Here is a 16,789-nt window from a genome sequence, read left to right as displayed (position 1 = left end):
ATTAATCCCTTTTAATCAAAAAGATCAAATAAAATATCAAAGCTTTAGTTTTTATTTTATGGCAATTTAAAGTCAATCTAAAGTGTATTATTATAAATAATGAAAAAATTCCCGATGTCGCAGATTCCGAAGTTTCTTACACGAGACTTCATTTATAATATTCACGAATATATGTCAAAAAATTAAATGCATTTTTTATTCATTTGAAAGTAATTTTAATTGAATAATGAGAATTTTAAGATTAAAATAATATCAAACACGATATAAATCGCATAAATTTAGTTAAATATAATTATAAAATATAATTATAAAATTTTTATTATCAGACTAATTAAAAATTACCCGATTTACGTCATGTTTGATATCATTTTAATCGCAAAAATCTCTTTAATTCATTAAAATTACTTTCAAACCGATGAAATTAAAAATAAAAGTTTCAATTTTTATTTTATAAGATGTTTACATTTTCGTGAATTGCGAATGGAGAGGAAGCGAAGAAACCGATTGTAAGAGACTTCGGAACTCTTTGATGATAGGTCATCTCGCTCGCTCTCTACTCATGGTCTTACTTTCTCTGTCACACTTGACAATCGTGATAGACAGCTCGGAAAGATAAGCGGACCCAAGAATCGAGAGCGAGCGAAACAGTAACAAGAACGAGCGAGACAATAATAGGAGCGAGCGAGACAATAATAGGAGCAAGCGAGACAGTAATAGGAGTGAGCGAGACAGTAATAGGACCGAGCGAGACAGTAATAAATGCGAGCGAGAGGAAAATAATAGCGCGCAAGAAAAATCTGATTCTTGAGCTCGAGTCCTCGTTGCTCGTGCTATTTCTATCTCGTTCGTTCTTATTTCACTCGTCCTTCTCGCTTCCTCACGTAACTCTCGCATCGCTTTTATGCATATATACGTACATACATACGTACATACCACACATACCCCCACCCACATATATATATATATATATATATATATATATATAAGAATAAAAATGTTAAATAATAAAGATGTATGTATATATATATATATATATATATATATATATATATATATATATACACACATACACATTTATATATATACACACACATACATCTTTATTATTTAGAACTTTTATTCTTAAGAAATGTGTACGCGTTTTACATTAAAAATAATATCAAACTTTCTCTCTGTAAATATATAAATTATTTATTAATACCCTAATAAAATATCTTATTTTCAAGTGTTGTAATCATATAATGAATAAATTTCTATATATATATATATATATATATATATATGAGAGAGAGAGAGAGAGTCATACAAAACTCATTAAAAATTTATTTAATATACGTAAGCGTCTTGCTATACAGCACTGGTGCTACCGCCATTTTGTGCACATAGCACGGAACAGAACCAGAAATTGTGCACCTTATATGTTACCCTCTGAGAACATTCATGCACCTTGACTTCGTAGTTTAGGTGCACGTTTTTAAGGTCCACAGAGGGCGTATCGCTTTCAGGGATCACCTAAAAGCGGGCCATGACACCTCTCATTCTTCTCTCTGGTACCGCAATCATTCGCCATTTTGGCTCCAATAAGCGGTTCATTCAAATTATATATTTACATGACCCCTTAATGATAATGTATTTTTGGCAATTAATTTCAGCCATTTTTTGCATTTTTTGTTGTTATTTTCTCTTTTTGGGATGCGAAATAAACGAAAACCTTTTTCGCTTTGAATTCTATAGCCTTTTACGCAACAATCTAGTCACGAATGCTTCTCAAATTTCACATACAGGTTAGAAAATTGCACTTAAAGTGTACATACATACGTAACAAAAGTGTGCACTTGTACTTTTAGGATGCCATTTTGGCTCCATATCCTTAGGACCTGAGCAGAATGGCTGCCTTAAGATTTTAAGACTATGTTTTATGCCTTAGGTCTTTGTCTTAGGTAACGCACAATACTGTGTGTTATGTCTCGAGTCTTATGTATACGCGAACGTTTATTTCTTACAAACGCACATGGACCTAAGAAGATATGGATGGAGTCTAGAGCCGGGGCGGTGTGAAATTTGGGGTAAGGGGGGTGTATAGCTCTGTCTCTTTCCAAAAGCAACCTTCGGGTGTTTCCGTCGCATATCCGATAATGCCTGAAAGGTTATATATCCCATATTAGCTAACTTTTGAATAAAAATACATGTATTTTTGGCCCTTACCATGGACCTAAGAAGATATGGATGGAGTCTAAGGGCCTGAGCAGAATAGCTGCCTTATAATTTTAAGACTATGTTTTATGCCTTAGGTCTTTGTCTTAAGTAACGCACAATACTGTGTGTTATGTCCCGAGTCTTATGTATACGCGAACGTTTGTAAGAAATAAACGTTCGCGTATACATAAGACTCGAGACATAACACACAGTATTGTGCGTTACCTAAGCAAAGACTTAAGGCATAAAACATAGTCTTAAAATTATAAGGCAGCCATTCTGCTCAGGCCCTAACGCACAATACTGTGTGTTATGTCTCGAGTCTTATGTATACGCGAACGTTTATTTTTTACAAACGTTCGCGTATACATAAGACTCGGGACATAACACACAGTATTGTGCGTTACCTAAGACAAAGACCTAAGGCATAAAACATATTCTTATAATCTTAAGGCAGTCATTCTGCTCAGGCCCTTATACATTGAGTCTTAAGGTGCAAATTCATGAGACGCTAAAAATGAGCGTCAAGGGGTATCACGTGATTTCCCTATGACGCTAGCGTCAAAGAAATAAAGTTGGATTTGTTCAATATCTAGCGTCGTCGCTGAATCGTCGTTGAGCATCCCAATACAAAAATGGATTTTGATGAAGTACGTAAAATATTTTCAAGTAATATCTTTAGCAGTAATATTTTACAGATATATATAAGAAATATAAATTCTGAAGATAAGTGTAATTTCTGAAGATTTTTATTCGCTAAAGATTTTGAGGTTAGAAATATTTAAAAAATTATGATTATATAATCAAAACAATATATTTATAAAAAATAAATAAAATAAATAAAATATAAATGTTGAAGTAAATAAATAGAAATATTTGTACAATATAAATATAAATATAATAATAAAATATAAATATAAAATAAAATATAAATATAATTATTTGTAATATTAATTAAATTTTGTATTTTTCAGGATGTATCCTTAGTACAAACATGTGGAATATGTGAAACGATCTGCGCGCAGATAGCACAGAGAATCCAAAAAGAATTTTTTTTGAATTCCATATTTTCAAAAAGAATTCTTTTTTCATCGCCATTTCTGTTCTAAAAGTATTCTTCAGAATTCCAAAAGAATTCACCTTTATGTCACCAATTGTGAGTCCTTTTTCGAATACAAAAGGAAATCTTTTTATATTCCATAACAATTCAAAATAGTATTCTATAAGAATTCGAAATAGTATTTTTTAAGAATTCGAAATAGTATTCTAACAGAGCTCCATAAGAGGTCGCTTTATTTTCTTTCTGGATTTGAAAATGTTTCTTGGAAAGGTTGTAAAGGATTCTTTTTGGATGCTTAAAATAAAATATATTTTGCGCTAAAAATATGTTTTATGGAAAAATGTATTTTATACGGTAAATGTATGTATATTATATAAATCTTTCTTTAATTCACTATATAAAAATACACTGCAACAAAAAATGACAATACGGAAAATGTAGTAAAATATTTGCATTATAGTAACAAACTGATTTATCGTATAAAATACATTATTCCATAAAATATATTTTTAACGCAAAATATATTTTAATTTATATTTCTTAATTTTAAAGAATGTCATACTTTGATTTTTATTACAAATTAAATATTACTTTTATTTAAAATGTATATGTTGTACATCTTTGTACATTTTATATTCTTTGGTTTGAAAACTTAATTGTTTCTATTAATTATATCACTAATTCATTTAAAATATAAAATAATAAATATCTTTAATATATAAATGTTATTATAAAATAATAAGTAATATACTTTTTTTATCAAAACGACGTATCCAAATTAAAATAATACATTAACAGCAAAAAATTAAATACATTGAAAAGAACAATACATAATGACAATGTTCAAAATATTATAAAAAACTAAACATTATATAAATAAGAGAGTTAAGACACACAAAATAATCTTGAAAATATTTTGTGATAAAAACTTAGAATTGAAAACAAAATGTATGAATCAATCACTATATATATTATATATTATATTTTAATAAACTATGAAAGAAAAATTTTTATACCGTTATTGAAAAAGTAAAAGAAATCAATTTTTACTTTTTAATCGGTCACTAGCGTGCTGCAGCCACTTCTTTATAATTATTTCAATATCGTTTTTGGTAACGTTTTTTATTTTTGAAATAGTTTCTGTAAGAGAAAATTTTCTAATTCATTATATAGATATGACAAAAATAATTTAATATTAATATTTGAATATATTTATCCAATAAAAAATGTTGATTTGAAAAAAATTGATATTTTTTTAATTAATATCGTTTATCACTGTATAAAAGCTGAAATATATGCAAACAAATTTACATAGCGCATAAAAATACGTATAAAGAAATTGACCATTTCTTTATGTAATATACTTATATACATATTATGTTATGCATCTATGCAAATTTATTTGGATATATCTTAAACATTATCTATATTAACTTACCGACAATAAGTTGGGAAATTAGGGTTTCTCGAAAGTTCCGCGTATTCTTTTGGCCAGACCAAGAATACTTCAAAGCTACCTCATTTGATATAAAAAAGCGTAATGTGGCTCTTGTACATTTGCCTGGATCTGATCCTCCAATCATTTTTATTTCATGAATCTGTAAAAACAGGCAACGATTATTATTATTATTATCATACTTTGAATATTGTACATACAGGAAATAACAAAAATGATTTCCTTACATATAATTTTTGTAGTTCCAAAGATGTAACAAGATTTTCTTCAAACTCTTCAAACTCTTGGACAGTTCTTAAAGGAAAATTAGGCAAAAGATTTTCTCCTTCATCTACTTGCATGTCTGTAGAACGATCTTTCAGTAAATTGATAATATGGTTCAACTTTGTATTGAGGCCCTTGTAATATTTTTGAAATCGCTCTTCTGTCATCGGTTCTGAAACTGTTATTATTAATTTAATATATATATTATTAATAGTGAATATTTTTGTATCGCTAGTAAATTAATAAATCAAAGAGTTGTTTGTATTTCGACCAATACTAGCCATTAATTTGTTTATTTATAACAACGTTTCGACCATCGGTTTTGGTCCTTTTCAAGTACAAAACTAAAATTATATACAAAGATTTACAATTAACGGTTTGCAATACCCACACAAAACACATAAGTGTTATAACACTTATGACAAAATAATAAAGGTCGTTTAACTTGCTAGACTAAAAAAGGCTCATATGTTTAACTGAATTTCATCATGACACAACAATTTCTCTTTTGCAAATTTGACAAAGTTGTTAATAATTTCTGTGGAAAATCTAAAGAATGAGGAGTCCTCCACTTTAATTATAATAACTGCAACGTATGTATTTCTTATCTTTTGTGTGGGTATTGCAAACCGTTAATTGTAAATCTTCGTATATAATTTTAGTTTTGTACTTGAAAAGGACCAAAACCGATGGTCGAAGCGTTGTTATAAATAAACAAATTAATGGCTAGTATTGGTCGAAATACAAACAACTCTTTGATATATATTATTATTTACGTGTCTGTGTGTGTGTGTGTGCGCGTGCGTGTGCGTGTGCATGTGTGTGTGTGTATGTGTGTGTGCGCGTGCGGCGTGCGTGCGTGCGTGCGTGTGTTCGTGCGAATATAGTACCTCAAAAAACACAATAGTATATGCAATAGTAAAAAATCTTATTTTATTGTTATATATAAATAGAGCAATTTTTCATTTGCCCAATAGCATAAAGTAAAAATTAATAACTTACACTGTGTACGATTGTGTTCTTGCACCTGGTGATTTTGTGCCGGGTAATCTTCCGCATTTCTTTTCCGATCTTCGGCAAGAACAGGATTCACGTTTGTTTCCAATTCAGCATTTGCAGCTGTAAGAACATTTCAATTTTCTAGATAAAAACTGAATATTTTATATGTACTTAAATAGCATAGTATCATAAAATTACATTTTTGGCTATCTCATTCTTAAAACCAAGAACACTTCGGAATACCAATCGATATAATAAGAATTCAGAGATTTCTAAAAATCAATCTTACTAATAAAATTAGTATAATTTTTGTAATTTTAATTTAATAATTTTTATATAATCTTTAAAATTTGTTATGAATTTAAGAATCTTACTTTAGAAACAATTGCATTTAGAGATTTTGTACTGGACTGGCTGCACAATTAATATATATTCGATTTTAAGAAGCAAATTGCTCACGGGATAAAGAATAAAAACACAAATTAGTAATAGCCATAATGAATGAATTAATGTATGTATATCTGGATTTTCTAAGCAGACGACTTACATGTCGTAGCTTCAATTCTACGTTGTTTTGAAGATCTAAGTAAATTTTCGATTGGCCTATTAACGTCTTCAACTTTTTCTATGCATGCTTTCTTCCTTGAATATGTCGATGCTGAAAAAATTTTGTAATGCAACTGTCAATATTAACTAAGATAAAAAATATATAAAATGTAAGACTTACTTTGTTTTTGCAAAATGGTATTTTCTGTACTTTTATGTACAAGTGTTGAATCCAAGTTTTCATCCTGGACAAAGGACTTTTCCAAAACGTTATTATTTTCAAATACTTCTGTTGATATAGATGAGCTTTCACATTCTAGAAATATATTAATTCATATAATATTCATATTTATGGAAAAATCACATGCAATTAAAGATAAATATAAATATATATGTATTTCACATATAATTTACCTAACATACATATTTGTTTCATTTCTCTCTTGTAAATCTAACGATAGTGTATTTGTCAAAAAAGTTTTATGTTGATCAAAATTTTGTTGCTCATAATGAGATGGTGGTAGCCGAACTGAGCTTGTAGCACATTTATCTTTACATCTTTCGGTTTCTGCAAAATACAAAATATTTCGTTATATATATTTGTTTTCCTGTATTTGAAAATAATTGTATTATACATAAACGACATTACCTTGCTCTTCTTCTGATGTAAACGTCATAAAATGCTGGCTTTTTTTATGACGTTTCTTTTCTGCTTCATTCAAGAGAGGTTTTGTGCATATATCATCAGTATCATCATTCGTCGATGCATTAATACAATGCTCTTCTATTTGATTAGCTATATGAATAGTCTCTGCAAAATAATTAATTTTTTATTAATGATTTGTATAGTTAGTTAATATTTTATAAATATATATTTTATAAATATATTTAATATTGATAAAAACGAACCAAAAGGTCCTAGACGTTTACGGCATTCATACGTAAGCCAGTCAGATTTTGGTTGTAGATTATGCATTTTATGCTTATTAAATTTAACGTGTTTTGGGGGCCAAAAAATTTCGTTTGATTCTACATTTATCCAATTTTCTGGTACGAGATTACAAAAGTCGTCAAAAAATACCACGTAATACTGCATCTGCAAATTTGTGAATCAACATCACCTCAATTAATATGTAATAGAGGCATAGCGTAAGTGGTATTTTCGTATGTCACTAGAAATCCTTTGCGGCTTATGCATTGTGCAGGCCACATATGTACAGGTGACAGATTTTCGATTTTGTATATATTTAAGTTACTTGAAGAACACGGATAATTTAAAATATCGTTTTTCTGTAGAAATTGACGACCAAGAATAACAATCACATTTTCTATTAATCCAATATGCTTGATCATCACGATTGTTGCATCAGTCAGGAAGCAACGGCCTCTTGTCCGGCCTCTTATTCGATAACATAAAATTGCGAAATTGTAGAATTTTGTGCTCGCTGTGGCAACCCAAAGGAAGTTCTGACACAATTGGATATTTGAGTAGAGGATACTTCACAATTTTTGGATTCTTCTCTTGCAGATGTTGATTGCAATTGTTCTCTTCACTCAATCGTCGATGAATTTGTTGCAAGGGATTTGCATGTTTTCGTAATATTCGCTTTAATATTTGCATATGATTTTCATAATCAAAAGCACTATATGAATCTAATGGACCATACATCTTTACATCTTTATTTAGATGAATAAGATAGTGAAAATTACTTGTAACATATTGCTCTCCATACAATTTTTTAAATTCTTGTACGAAATAAATGAGCAGTTCTTTAGCATAAGCGTTGTTTCTGTTACAGTCTCGAGGGTCGCACAATATTCGTATAGCACAATTTAAACTATTAAAGTGAATTAAATATTCTTCAGGAAGAAAATTTTGTAAGATTATCGGTCCAAGGTATAGTAAGAAAAATCGAAATTCAGTGCCTTTCCAATGACATAACTCCTACAAACCTCGAGGTTTTCTGTTAAAATCTTTTGGCACCCATTGTGCGACTACAACTAATGAATCTGATAATTTTTGCACAGCTTGAGAACTAAACTTTGGACGTCGACGATTATCTAACCAGCTCATTAACAGGGATTTCATGACACCCAACAATACTACGTGCAAAAAGTCCAACGGAAATTGTTTTACCATATCGATAGGTAACGATTCAAACGGAGAAACTGCAATATGGGTGTTCTTCATTCATTCTACTTCTGAAGGTATCGTCTGTTCGTAGTGGTGCTGATTCGGAAAGAAAAACCATTCGATCTCTAAACTCTCCTTCCACAATACATTTGTCGCAACTGAAGTATCCATTAAACTGCTTAGTACATTTAACGTAAGACCGTGCAGGACTGTCACAAATTATGCATCGTAAAGTAACCTGGAATCTTTCTCCATCTGTGACAATTCCTCCATTTTGTAACTGTTTGTATTCATTTATAAACGGTCTCAGATAGTTGTGAACTGAAGATGGTTTATTATTACCATGATAAATTCCAATAACAAATGGCGTATTCAAAGAGCTGTGAACACGTTTTCCTAATATAGGCCATAAACATGTTTTAGAAGATTTCGCTATGGGTAAACCATCGATATTTATATCAAACATAAATCCCGTTTCATCAATATAAGTTGAATCACATAGCTGGTTTTCGATTATTGTTTTTAATCCATAATGAAGATATTCTCCAGGTGGACAAGGACTAATTTTTAAATTAGAAGTTCGAGGAGTTCGTAACAGAGTTCGAGAGTCTTGAGGCAAATTATTAAATCCTGCCTTTCTAAGCAGTTTTAAAAGGCGATTTAAATGTATGTGTTTAATTTGAGAATCAACCGCAAACAATTGTAATTCTTCAATAAAATTAAAAGCGTTTTTTTCATAAAAATTATCTTCTTCGGCTTCCTCTTCTGAATCGGTATTACATCTATCATGTAATATTATTTCTTGTATAATATTATCTTCGTCATTCAACTCGTTCTCAATATCAATGTTACTTTCTATGATATTATGTATGCCTCCAGATTCAATATTGGGTTGAAGATTATTTTTTCTTTCACATATCCTTTGTCTGACGTAAAAACTATCATCTTCAGATTGCAGCTTATTTGCTATTGTACAGATGAATTATGAAGATCATGCATATCTGCTTTCGATTGGGCAGCCAGTCGACGAAAAATCTGTCTTTTCGAAAGATTGGAGTATTTTTTTCGATTTGGCATTTTCCTGGCACTATAATTTTTTTTTAAATTTTATTATTGTAAAATACCCTCAAATAGCAAAAAGTAGGAAAGAAAATATAAGCCAGATAGCTTACACAAAACTTCAATGTCAAAACTCAACAACTTCAATAATCAGATATTAGGATCTTATACGGTGCGTTATTGATAAGGCTTTAACTTTACTCTGTTTCGTCTTCCTCAACGAACAACGTAAACACGAGTGCCATATAAACAATACATTAGTCGTTATTATAATTAACCGACACAAACGTCTTTTTAAAACGTATGCGAGATATAAAGCTTTGTTAAAAAAGTATAAGCTTTGTTAAAAAAATATAAAAATAATTAATTGTAAAATAACTATAATTGGGAGAAAATTTTTATATCTCTTTACCTTGAAAGTATGCTATCAATTTTGGAAAAATGTAGAGCAAATGTAGATCTATTCCTATTCTACAATTCCAAAAATCAAGAGTGCAGGTATCTGCAACATAAAAAGAATTTCATATAAAAACAAGAATTTTAAGAAATATATATAGATAATAAATATAATTTAAATATAATTTATATATATTTGTATATATATATATATATATATATATATTATTTTCCATTATTATAGCCTTTGTTATTTTATTGCCAGATTTATACACCTATTGCTAGTGCGGTAGACCCACGGTCTTACATACAGGTCTGGAAACTCAGGCCTTTTTTAGTGGTGGGGGAGGTCTCACTTAGTGTGTCCGTTTTTCGACTAGAAGTCGCAATACGAGCGAGAGAGACAGAGATAGACGGCAGTAGTCGTTCTCTCTCTAACATACGTCTAAAATGACTTCTAGATCGCAGCGAACCTAGCAGGCAAGCAGTGAACTTCCGAAAAACGGACACACTAAGTGAGACCTCCCCCACCACCGGAGTTTCCAGACCTGTATGTAAGACCGTGGGTAGACCCCTTGGTAGAGAGGTTATGTTCGTATGCTGATAATCCTTTGCAAAATACTAGCAACATGGATAAAAATTGTAAAATCAAATATACAACTGATCACATATACACAACTAATGGTATATAAAATAGTAGATTTATTAAATAAATAGATTGAGACGAATCACATAAACTGGTAGTCCGCAGGAATACACAAGCTGTGTTCTGATATTCACTGCCAGTATGTCATGTATATATACTATAAATTTTCAATATTGGCAGTGAATATCGGAACGCAATTATATAGTAATAATCACGAAAAACCATTAGACACTTACCGTATATATTAACCGATAAGATCAGGGGCAACCTCTCCTCGAACGATCACACACAAAACCACATGAACCACAAAAGATGCGTATAGCTATCCGTGCGCCTTCTTCGCACGAGTAAAAAAGCTGACGCTCATTAACCAATCAGACTGTCGCCTGATATAATATTTTAAGACTTTCTTTATAACAACTTTAGAACAACTTTAGAACTTAAATTTAATTCTATAAAAAGTCAAAAGATATACTTGTATAGAATCCTTTTTAAAGTACCAAAAAAAACTTCTTTTGAATTCTTTTTTGAATAAATTACGGTAATTCATAACGAATTTGAATGTCGAATCCTTTTTGAACTCATTTCGACTAAATTATGTAAATTCATAACGAACTTGAATATTGAATCCTTTTTCAACTCATTTCGAACAGATTACGCGAATTCTTAAAGAATTAGGAAAAGTGAATTCTTTTGGAACTCATAATGATCATCTGTGCTATGCGCGATCAATCAGAAATCGCAAATCATTCTTGCCTCGAAGGATATACACAATACACAACCGATCTTCAGACGTTTTATTTTTATCCTTTATTAGGTAAATTTATTATTATTATTATTATATTTAAAATAAAGCTAAATGTTTTTAAATCATATTTTGCAGAGGATGGAGTGACCATAATTAGAAAAAGCATAATGCCGAACAACGAAGAACAAGTAGTAGCGACGCGATTGCAGGAAAAGAAGACAAGTAATTAATATGAGAATTATATGCATATATGCCGAGTTTTTTAATTCATCAATTGATCAATCGCATGATACGCAAATGTTGCAAATAAAGCATCTTGCTGTATTTGCGCATCCTGCGATTGATCAATCAATGAATTAAAAAACTCGTCCATGATAATAATGTAAAACAATTTTTTTATTGTTTATAATGTATTTAAATTTTGTATACATTTGTATATTTCATTACATCAATGCGGAAAGGAGTATTATCTGAGGTGCAAAATACTTCAAAGAAACCCCAAAGAAATTTAAATCAAGGCATAAGGACCAAACTGAATCACGACGATGAAGAAACTCTTATTTTAGAAGTTCAGTTACGAGAACCTCTTTGGAACTATAAACTTCCGCTACCACAACGAAACATAAGAATTGTAAAAAATTTGTGGCAGAAAGTGGCGAATGCCTTGAATGGAAAGATTACGAGCGATGAAGCAAAAGCAAAATTTAAAAGTCTTCATGACACGTACCAACGAATAATCAAAACGGAAAGTTGCGCCAGTGGATCTGCCAGAAAAGAGAGTGGAAAGAAATGGGCTCATTATGATTCAATGGAATTTATGCGAGATTCTTGCTTGCTGAAAACGTAAAAATTGTTTTATATAAATATTAAATTGGGAGCACACACTTTTTCATACCGCATAATTCATAATGCGTAAAGAGGAAATGAACTAATATTAGAATCTTTTATTTTTACTCCGAGATAAAAATAAAAGATTCTAATTGGCTCATTTCCTTATTCATTATTTATAATGTATTATAGAAAAATGTGTGCTCCCGGCTTTACAGGTATTATATATTTAAGTATAATTTAGAATAATAATTTTTTTTAAATTTTTATAGCACAGTAAGTAACATCGAAGACCGAATGAATAATGATCTTGAAGATAACGGCGAAAGCGTAGAAAACATTGGACCAAGTATGTATATTAATAATAAAATATTCCATGGCATTGTACATGCAAGTATTAAAAGAAAGTAATTAGTGTTTATAACATATGTTTTTTTTAGATCATAGATCTCGAAAAAAAAAAAAGAAAGGAACGATTGTAACACGGGTACCAGCGCAATAGAACGAATCGCAAATGCATTATGTGATAATAATGATGTTATGCCTGATCTTCCGCCTCCTCCAGTTCCAGACGAGATCGATTCTTTCTTGTCCATATTGGGATGCCAACTGAGAGAACTGGCATCACGCAAACGAAGAGAAGTAATGAAAAAAATGTTGAATATAACATACGATGCTTTAACAGAACGATATGAATAATATTTTTATTTTTTAATGTACTTTTAAGGTTTGTTCGCGAAAAAGTGTTAATTTTGGAAATAAATTCTTTGAAATGTTATAGTTTTTTTATTTTTAAAAATCAAAATTATAAAATAAATGGTTTTAAGAGCAAATAAAGTTACACACACACACAAGTAATAGGATTGAATGAATCATATAATAAATGATAAAAATTGATATAATTATAAATTTAATAAATTAATTTTAGAAAATTTTGGATCTAAAATGAGTACTATTGAATCATTTATGTCACACACACACATATATGGATTTTTCAGTTTAAAAATAAATCATAAAAGCAGACTAAACGATACATAATTACACGATGCAAATTACTAATTGAATTGAATATCACTTGATAATTTGAATAGAGATAAAATGAGATGATGATAATAATACAATGAGATGATGATAATAATACAAATAACAATAATCGAATTAACAATGGTCGAATTGCCATGGTACAGCTCCTTCACTGTTAAAATATCTGCAGAATTCTTCTCGAATTTCTCTAGCTTGGCGACTGCTGTTATTAGTACCGCATTTACTAATGTCATAAAGTGCACTATTTTCAATGCATGTTCTCCAAGAACCAGGAATGAAACCATTTGGACCATCTTGATCAACCATTGATGGAGGGACATATTGATTCTCTTCAGTATCTTGTAAGCGAAGCCAATTGTGGAGACATACTATTGCTTGAACTAGGTCAACTCGCTCGCACTCTATTCGTGGTCTCGCTTTCTTTGTCAGACTTCACAATCGTACTACAGGGGGCCTATTACGGTTTTTGAAACGAAGTGAAAATAACAAAAGTGAGGAAATTTACTAGAGTATCTACAATTTCATTTGTCGAAATCTAGTAAATCTGTTCACTTTTGTAATTTTCACCTCGCTTCAAGAACCGTAATAGGCACCCAGCTCGGAAAGATAAGCGGACCCGAGGATCGAGAGTGAGATCGCGAGTAGAGAGTGAGCGAGATGACCTATCATCAAAGAGTTCCGAAGTCTTTAGTAATTGGTTTTCTCGCTTTCTCTATCCATTCGCAACTCACGAGAATGCAAACATCTTATAAATTAAAAACTAAAACTTTTATTTTGTATTTTATCGATTTGAAAATAATTTTAATGAATTAATGAGATTTTTACGATTAAAATGACACCAAACACGATATAAATCGGACAATTTTTAATTAGTCTGATAATAAAAATTTGGATTATATATTTAACTACATTTATCCGACTTATGTCGTGTTTGATGTCATTTTAATTGCAAAATGCTCATTATTCCATTAAAATTACTTTCAAACGATTAAAATGCATTTTATTTTCTATTCTGATAAGATGACATACTCGTGACATATACTATAGAGAAAGGGTGTGTCGCGTAAGAGACTTCGGAACTCTTTTGACGATACGTCATCTCGCTTGCTCTCATTCGTTCTCGCTCTCGCTTTCAATAATATCGAAAACTTTTTTTTCGTTATGTATAATAATTTATAACTTTAAAAATCCATAAAATAAAAACTAAAACTTTTATATTTTATTTGATCTTTTTGAAAGTAATTAAAATAAATTAATGAAATTTTTGCGTTTAAAATAACATCAAACATGATATAATTCGGATAATTGTTCCTTATTGTTAGATAAATAAAAAAATTGTATCTAATTGAAAATTATTCCAATGAGAAATGTTCGGTTTAATGTGATTAATTTTTAGTTTTTAGTTTTTAGCAAGAATCTTGTTAACTCTAAAATTATGTTCAATAATAAACTAGTAGAAATATAAAAAAATTTAGTTTCAATATATTTAATGTTATATTTATTTTTAAAAGAGTTATATATGTTGCGTATCAAATATGTAGTGTTCACGTGACATCTCCTGGAAATGGTCTATAATTGTCTTTCTTCTAAGATCGTTTTAGTAAATAAAATTCAATTTATTGAATTTTATATAATTTCTTTTCTGTTTTCTATCGAGAATAATATTCACGAGAAAATATCCTACACACGTATATTACACAAACTTATTTCATTAATAGCTCTCATTAATAGCATCTCATTAATATTGATATTTATAATATATACTTGAATGTGGAAAAGAAATCGCGCAGCTAACAAAGTATATTTTAATTACGTCTATATGCGGGATGTTATTTCTGAGCTATAAATTGTGGGTGTAGCACGGACATGAACCAAAACCGACTGTTTTATCGGCACCTAAAAGTGGATGTGGCCATGTAGTTCCAGGCAGCGTAAAATGGATGCACGCGCCGCTAGTGTACGACGTAGAAAAAGCGTCCCATGAAAAATGGCAGCGTGGCCTCTCTCAGGCTTCTCTCTGGATTCGTATTAAGTTAGCCGGAAATTTTTCAGCCAACCAAAAATCTCCTTATGGAATCGTTTGTATTTCGTATGAAGATGTTTGAAGTGTGATTAAAAACGTTTGTGAGTAATTAGAATAATTATAAAAAATTAATCATTTTTACAGTATGTAGTTAGCCAACATAACTAAATATTAAAAATTCTCCTTATGAATCGTTTGTATTTCGTCATAACTAAATATTAAAAATTCTCCTTATGAATCGTTTGTATTTCGTATGAAGAGTTTTGAAGTATAATTAAAAAGGTTTGTGAGTCATTCGTTTAATTTTAATTAAATTTTTTTATATTGTGAAGTTAGCCGGAAGCTATATAAAATGGACGCCGTCCTGTGATTGGTCGATTTGCTTATGGTAAATACTAAAATTTTCTCATGTGTACTGACTTTAAGTGTAAGCAAAACGAGCAAATTTATCTCTTTTGTAACTTTTAATCCATGACTAATTTATTATTAATTCCGCATAATCGCATAATATATCATGGATCGTGGATAAGCGTAGATAATTGAAATATGTTTTTCTACCAATAAATAAGTAAATCTTTTATAATTGTTTTATAATCTTTTATAATTGTTTTATAATGTAGTCATCATTCAGAAAATGATCACAATTTGTGATTATGTATTTAATTGTTATTTTATATTCGCTTTCAAATAATAAACTATATAATAATAAAATTTATATAAAAAGATGGTAATATATGTAATCCAATTAATTATAATTGACAAAATAATTTCTTGTGAAAAAATATAGAAGAATTTTTTTTATAGCTTGTATAACAAAACAGTTTTATGCTAATTAGTATATTATAATTTTCTGGACTGTAATAATATTTAATATATAATTTTTGCTATATAAATATATATTTCTGATATAAAATCTATTTCTACAGATAGTAAGATCGGCTGAGTTATGTCACAGAATATCAGAAGGCTTACATCAAAATGCGAGAGAGAGGAGATGGCATATATCAATATGAATCCATTGCTGATGTTATAAGAGCAAAAATAGATATCTCTGTAGATTTTATTATTTTTGCATCCGAAAACTTGAAAGTTGCCCATGCCTTATCGGAAGTAAAAGTCTTCTTTTGTATTTTCAAATATATATAAGCGCACATTTTTAGCATATTCTTTTATGTTAATTGTCATTTTTTTTGTTAATTATTATTGATTACTTTGTTAATTATTGTCAATTTTTCAGATAGAAGCTAATATAGCCATAATAGATGAATACTACATAATATCTGGTGCAACTTGTTGTAGTAAATTGTAATGGAATCCGTAATGTTATGGGATTGATTCATAAATCAAAAACACTTTGTCACAAATACAATATTCGTTTTCTCTCTGCCAA

The 16,789-nt window shown here is 29.8% G+C and overlaps 2 protein-coding genes and 1 long non-coding RNA gene across 9 annotated transcripts; 2 read left to right on the top strand and 1 right to left on the bottom strand.

Annotated features, from left to right (window-relative positions):
* The first annotated feature begins 2,016 nt into the window (after positions 1 to 2,016).
* LOC145959797 (uncharacterized) lies at positions 2,017 to 13,110 on the top strand. 7 transcript variants are annotated; one of them, XM_083078958.1, is made up of 8 exons: positions 2,017 to 2,066; positions 2,793 to 2,846; positions 3,171 to 3,352; positions 11,410 to 11,573; positions 11,640 to 11,726; positions 11,966 to 12,347; positions 12,605 to 12,681; positions 12,773 to 13,110. In XM_083078958.1, exons 4-8 carry the CDS (start codon positions 11,462 to 11,464, stop codon positions 12,832 to 12,834), a joined length of 720 nt encoding a protein of 239 aa, XP_082935084.1. In that variant the 5' UTR covers positions 2,017 to 2,066; positions 2,793 to 2,846; positions 3,171 to 3,352; positions 11,410 to 11,461; the 3' UTR covers positions 12,835 to 13,110. The 7 variants fall into 7 exon arrangements, 6 of the variants coding, with proteins under 6 accessions (XP_082935084.1, XP_082935083.1, XP_082935088.1 ...); XR_014435184.1 differs by lacking the exon at positions 2,017 to 2,066 and having other exon boundaries at positions 2,616 to 2,846; positions 12,610 to 12,681; positions 12,773 to 12,820; XM_083078957.1 differs by lacking the exon at positions 2,017 to 2,066 and having other exon boundaries at positions 2,616 to 2,846.
* Positions 4,005 to 11,085, bottom strand: LOC145960016 (uncharacterized). The gene is made up of 11 exons (XM_083079309.1): positions 10,993 to 11,085; positions 10,127 to 10,216; positions 7,431 to 9,742; positions 7,171 to 7,332; positions 6,946 to 7,089; positions 6,703 to 6,837; positions 6,523 to 6,633; positions 5,979 to 6,095; positions 4,940 to 5,154; positions 4,695 to 4,854; positions 4,005 to 4,396 (listed from the first exon to the last, which is right to left on the bottom strand). Exons 3-11 carry the CDS (start codon positions 7,615 to 7,617, stop codon positions 4,296 to 4,298), a joined length of 1,332 nt encoding a protein of 443 aa, XP_082935435.1. The 5' UTR covers positions 7,618 to 9,742; positions 10,127 to 10,216; positions 10,993 to 11,085; the 3' UTR covers positions 4,005 to 4,295.
* Positions 13,111 to 15,867: 2,757 nt separating the features above from the next.
* Positions 15,868 to 16,789, top strand: LOC145972343 (uncharacterized). Its single transcript, XR_014439141.1, has 3 exons — positions 15,868 to 15,967; positions 16,326 to 16,509; positions 16,637 to 16,789. It is a non-coding gene; the product is annotated as an uncharacterized LOC145972343 (long non-coding RNA).

This window comes from Camponotus vicinus, unplaced genomic scaffold, assembly GCF_025532165.1.
Source record: "Camponotus vicinus isolate PSW18456_S1 unplaced genomic scaffold, iyCamVici1.0 SCAF_1, whole genome shotgun sequence".
NCBI lineage: Eukaryota > Metazoa > Arthropoda > Insecta > Hymenoptera > Formicidae > Camponotus > Camponotus vicinus.
The sequence above is the reverse complement of the archived record's forward strand: the minus strand, read 5'-3'. Positions and strand labels throughout refer to the sequence as shown.

What these genes read in the sequence shown, in the direction of transcription:
- LOC145960016 (XM_083079309.1), bottom strand. Translation starts at nt 7,617, where the DNA reads ATGCAGTATTACGTGGTATTTTTTGACGACTTTTGTAATCTCGTACCA. An exon ending in TACCATTTTGCAAAAACAAA is followed by an intron (nt 6,634 to 6,702) that starts GTAAGTCTTACA and finishes AAATTTTTTCAG; the next exon opens with CATCGACATATTCAAGGAAG. An exon ending in TAGAATTGAAGCTACGACAT is followed by an intron (nt 6,096 to 6,522) that starts GTAAGTCGTCTG and finishes ATGTTCTTACAG; the next exon opens with CTGCAAATGCTGAATTGGAA.
- LOC145959797 (XM_083078958.1), top strand. Translation starts at nt 11,462, where the DNA reads ATGATCATCTGTGCTATGCGCGATCAATCAGAAATCGCAAATCATTCT. An exon ending in ATTGCAGGAAAAGAAGACAA is followed by an intron (nt 11,727 to 11,965) that starts GTAATTAATATG and finishes CAATGCGGAAAG; the next exon opens with GAGTATTATCTGAGGTGCAA. An exon ending in GATTCTTGCTTGCTGAAAAC is followed by an intron (nt 12,348 to 12,604) that starts GTAAAAATTGTT and finishes AAATTTTTATAG; the next exon opens with CACAGTAAGTAACATCGAAG.